The sequence below is a fragment of the Limulus polyphemus genome, unplaced genomic scaffold (assembly GCF_000517525.1).
Source record: "Limulus polyphemus unplaced genomic scaffold, Limulus_polyphemus-2.1.2 Scaffold266, whole genome shotgun sequence".
NCBI lineage: Eukaryota > Metazoa > Arthropoda > Merostomata > Xiphosura > Limulidae > Limulus > Limulus polyphemus.
Window position 1 is genome coordinate 588,366 of NW_013665876.1, and position 4,307 is coordinate 592,672.

At 31.4% G+C, this 4,307-nt stretch overlaps 1 protein-coding gene across 3 annotated transcripts in view; it reads left to right on the forward strand.

The window, feature by feature from the left end:
• The window catches only part of LOC106456860, a 190,621-nt gene that overhangs the window by 14,091 nt on the left and 172,223 nt on the right, over positions 1-4,307 (forward strand). For all 3 annotated transcript variants that reach the window (XM_022382656.1, XM_022382654.1, XM_022382655.1), the window contains exon 2: positions 395-1,103. In XM_022382656.1, coding sequence (XP_022238364.1) covers positions 395-1,103 — 709 coding nt within the window. The remainder of the gene's footprint in view (positions 1-394; positions 1,104-4,307) is intronic.

A 4,307-nucleotide genomic window follows, 5' to 3' on the forward strand; every position in this document is an offset into this window, starting at 1 on the left:
CATATCGCTGTGCCACTGGGGGGCATTTTCCAAATGAAATGGAATAGTTTTCATAAATATTTATTATATATATCTATATATATTTGTGTATATTTGTACTGTTTCTGCGTTGTCTATTCACGTCACATAAGCAACACAGAATAGTTGTAGTGCATATCTTTAATTATGCTTTTATGGTACATTTCAAGGACAGTTAGTTGCCGCATTTCTAATTTATGCAGGATGCACTTCTTACCAAATAGTGTCTAAAGCTTGTTATGAGGATTATCATAAAAAGGATTAAAAGTTTAGTCAGAGTTTAACCTACCATAGCACTAAAAACTCTATTTTGTTTTGCAAAAACCTTAAAATCTAAGCCCTTATATTCTAACCGAATAATTTATTATCTTTGCAGGAAAGAAACTGCTAGAACTGCAGATGGCGTTTACAAGTTACCTTTTTTTAAGCAAACTAATAATGGAATCAACAAAAATCGACGTGGGCAGAGTAAATCAGAAAATAATGATGATTTACTCGGTAATAACGATTGGAAAATTACTGTAAAAAGCCAAGATGAGTTTCCAGATCAACAGTTTAACAAAGTTCTTGTCGCAAAAGATTTGAACATGCTTGCAAATCCTAAGAAGTCTAAACTGCTTTCTTCACTCGCTATTAACGAGAAGTTTAGTAGAAAGTCGATGTGTCATGAAGACAAATCTTTTGCCACAAACATAACCCGCAACGATCCAGAAAACGGTACTTTCAAGAAAGAACGTTGTGAAGATGCCCACGGTAAGTGTAAGAACATGCAGAGTTATGATGGCGAAGAACACACTTCAGTAAAAGATACATTTAGTACAAAAAACAACATTTCACAAAGTAATAGCTTGGATATTCCACTCTCTAAGATAAACATTTCAGAAAATATCCTCACGAGTGATCTAGCATTATCCTTAAGTGATAAAGAGCCTGAAGTGACAGAGTGGACGCATTCTAACAGCAGGGTTACTGAAAACATACATTTAGCTGATGAACTATATACTTATGGCTGTAACAAAACTACAAGGGCGTTCAGCGATGGTGCATCTTCTAGGAAAAATACAGAGAAAGAAGATATATGTCTGGTAAGATAATACTAGAACCGAGATTCTATTATAAGTATTGGCAGGTATGGTGTTTAAACTGCCACTTGTACCTTAGCTAAATATGAAAATACCCTTATTATTTTCTTATCTTTAGCTGGAACATATAAATAATACTTCCAGTTAATTACTCACATAAATAGATTTTGGCTGAAAAACTATACTTTTGTTAATTATTTTTCACTTTGTTCCAGACAAATTAATATAGTATAATTAAATCTAGCTATATCACTAATATCCCCTAAAACAGATATTGCTGTGGGGGATATGAAGATTTTTTGATAATATTTTTGAAGTTTTAAAAGAAACCTATAAGGTTTTACAATTTCTCTTAGTAAATATTTTGAAATTAAGACCAATTTGTTGAAACGTCTGGAGGCGTATCTCTTTGAATAAACTATTGCAAACCGCTTCAGAGCTAGTTTGGATTATGATGATCCAGATTTTAAGTCATATAAAAGAAAACTTATGTATAATGTTTGTGCCTTGAAGCAAAGAATATTTCACTCCGGGGTAGTATAGTTATTATTTTAACACTGAACTTAGTTAAAGTACAATGGTCAATTTAATTTTATTGCTATATAAGAAACGTATAAACTTAGAATAATACAGTTGGAGACTTAGAAAATTGTTTCACCTATTAAGAACATAAATGCTTTTATGTTCTACTTTCTGCTACTGATCATGTATGTTTTGTTTGATTCAATTCTTAGAACAACGTATGAGGAATGAAAAGGAAAACATTTGAGAATGTACATTTACAAATCACTTATATAACTTATATATACATATATATATCTTATAGAAACATGAGAACGTTTTTTAACGCTATATATACACGAAAGAAATAGTTAAACATTTATTCTGATGTGATTTTTCAATACAATAAACCATTGAAACATTATCTTTCTACATATAAGTGGTATACATACTGTAGTGGTTTCTACATGAAAATTCGCTTACTGTTACTGGCTGAATGAAGTCTTCTAATACCATGTGATGCAATAAAATGGAGGGAACGTTTTTTAAAGGCAAACAGTATTTCATTTCAATGTAATAAATACGTTACTGTGTAAGAAGTGGGTGGTGATCGTATAAATACTAGAGAATGTACGTACGTATGCTGTGCGCACACACAGTCAACATTTCGCTATTTGAGACCGTATGTAGACTTGTTCTGCCTTAGCTCAACCTGAGACCACTGAAAGTTTGTATGTGTTTGTGTTAAAATATGTAGCGATATCTTATTGTGATTGTATTTTATTTCCTTGGTGACTTTTCCAGCAAACGCTCTTTTTTCAAGCCAGAAACAGGCCTTTTGATTAATGACAACTCTAGAAACATTTTGAAGTAAAAGGAAATAAAATGAAACTACAGTTTTTTTAAGGTTATTTTCCTCCAAAAGTCTAATTTTTTTATTTTATTACCTTCGCATTTTTCTACCATGCTATTGGAAAGCTACTTTCTGGAACGTTAACATGTTACTAAAGTTTTAAGTTTTACTTAAGTTTTAATAAGAACACAGAAATAAATCAATTAAGAAGAAGAGTTTGCAATAACAAAACAAAACAAAAACTAAAGAAAACCAAACTTATGCAAACAGAACGTGGAAATATTCGTTTCTATTATCGTAACTGTAATAAGTTGTCAAAAATAAGAACTATATTTTTGCGACCAAGAGCTTACGTTGAAACCATACTCTATTTTAAGAACAACAAAAATGTCATACTTGGAACACCAACAGTAAAAAAAATCATTAAATAAGTGCCATATATATATACTGACATTATCAAAGAAAAGTCAAAATATTGCCTTAATAGATGACCAATGCATTCTAATCATTACATCAGCTATGTTCATTACTGAGTTGAATTTTAGTTCTGGTTTGTGTAGAAAGCTTCCTTTGATCAGAAGTTCATGATGATAAAATCTTAAATGCAAACTTCACAATAATACAGATTACAATTACTTGTATTTGGAATAATGTACGAGTTTCCTCTATATAAAATAGACAGCATTTTTAAAAAGTAAAGCTTATATATATATATATTATCAGGCAAATGTTATATATTTTTCTCGAAATATTTGACCCCGAAGCTACAGTGCATGTATTCAAAACATCAGAAGCAAAAGGGCGAGGATACAAAAGCTTTTCTTCACGTGGGAAGCTGTTAAACTTCGAAAGAAAAATACTGACCCACCTAACAAAATATCTTTTCAGGTTTGGTGGTACGAGAAGTGGGGCGAGTCAGTGCGATAGTTTGAAACGTGAATGTGCTGCGCAGTGTTGGCAGGGCCATTTTCGGCCGTAAAAATGTCTAGCCACAGTAAACTGCTGTAGTAAGTTTGAGAAATGTCCAACACGTGTTTCAATCAACAGTTCGACCAAATGGGTTTATCCGACTCCCACCAAGCATCAGTAGCTGTTGAGAAACGTCACTTGTTAGGAAGAAACGGAAAAGTAATAATCATAAAGACCATAAGAAATATAACTCTTTTACAGCTATTTTTATTATCTGTAAACCACATTTCCCATGTCTTAATGTATTCGATTGCTTTCGCTACATTTGAGTGTGTCAATATACAAATCTGAAAATAACCGGTTTTTGATATCTATTGTGATGTCAAATTTTTATGTAAATGTTTGCTCGTGAACATAAAAATTACTTATGATAAATAAATTGTTGGAAAGATATCATAAACTGTTCTTGAAACGTTATATACGCTGTATGAACATTTATAAAATACCTGTCTCTCAGCATCTAATCCTGGATTATGGAATGGCTCTATTGTGAAAGGGGCAATATATGTATGACTAGGTAATGTGCCTGTCGTGACTATATGAAGAGGGTGAGACACTAAAAATGCAAAATTAAATACTTTTGTGACTTCTTATATACTATCGTATGTTTTACAAATCTCATGCTTTCTAAACTGTTGTTATAAGAATGAATATTAGCAGTAATAAAGTGAATAAATAATCTTCACTAACATTTGAAATCGTATCTGTGACTGATCTTTACCAACTCTTGTAAAACTGACCTGCGATATGTAAATCATAATACATATATATATACATACTATATTATGTATCTCTGCATACTACTTTATTAAAAGTACCAACTCTTGTAAAACTGATCTGCGATATGTAAATCATAATACATATATATATACATACTATATTAT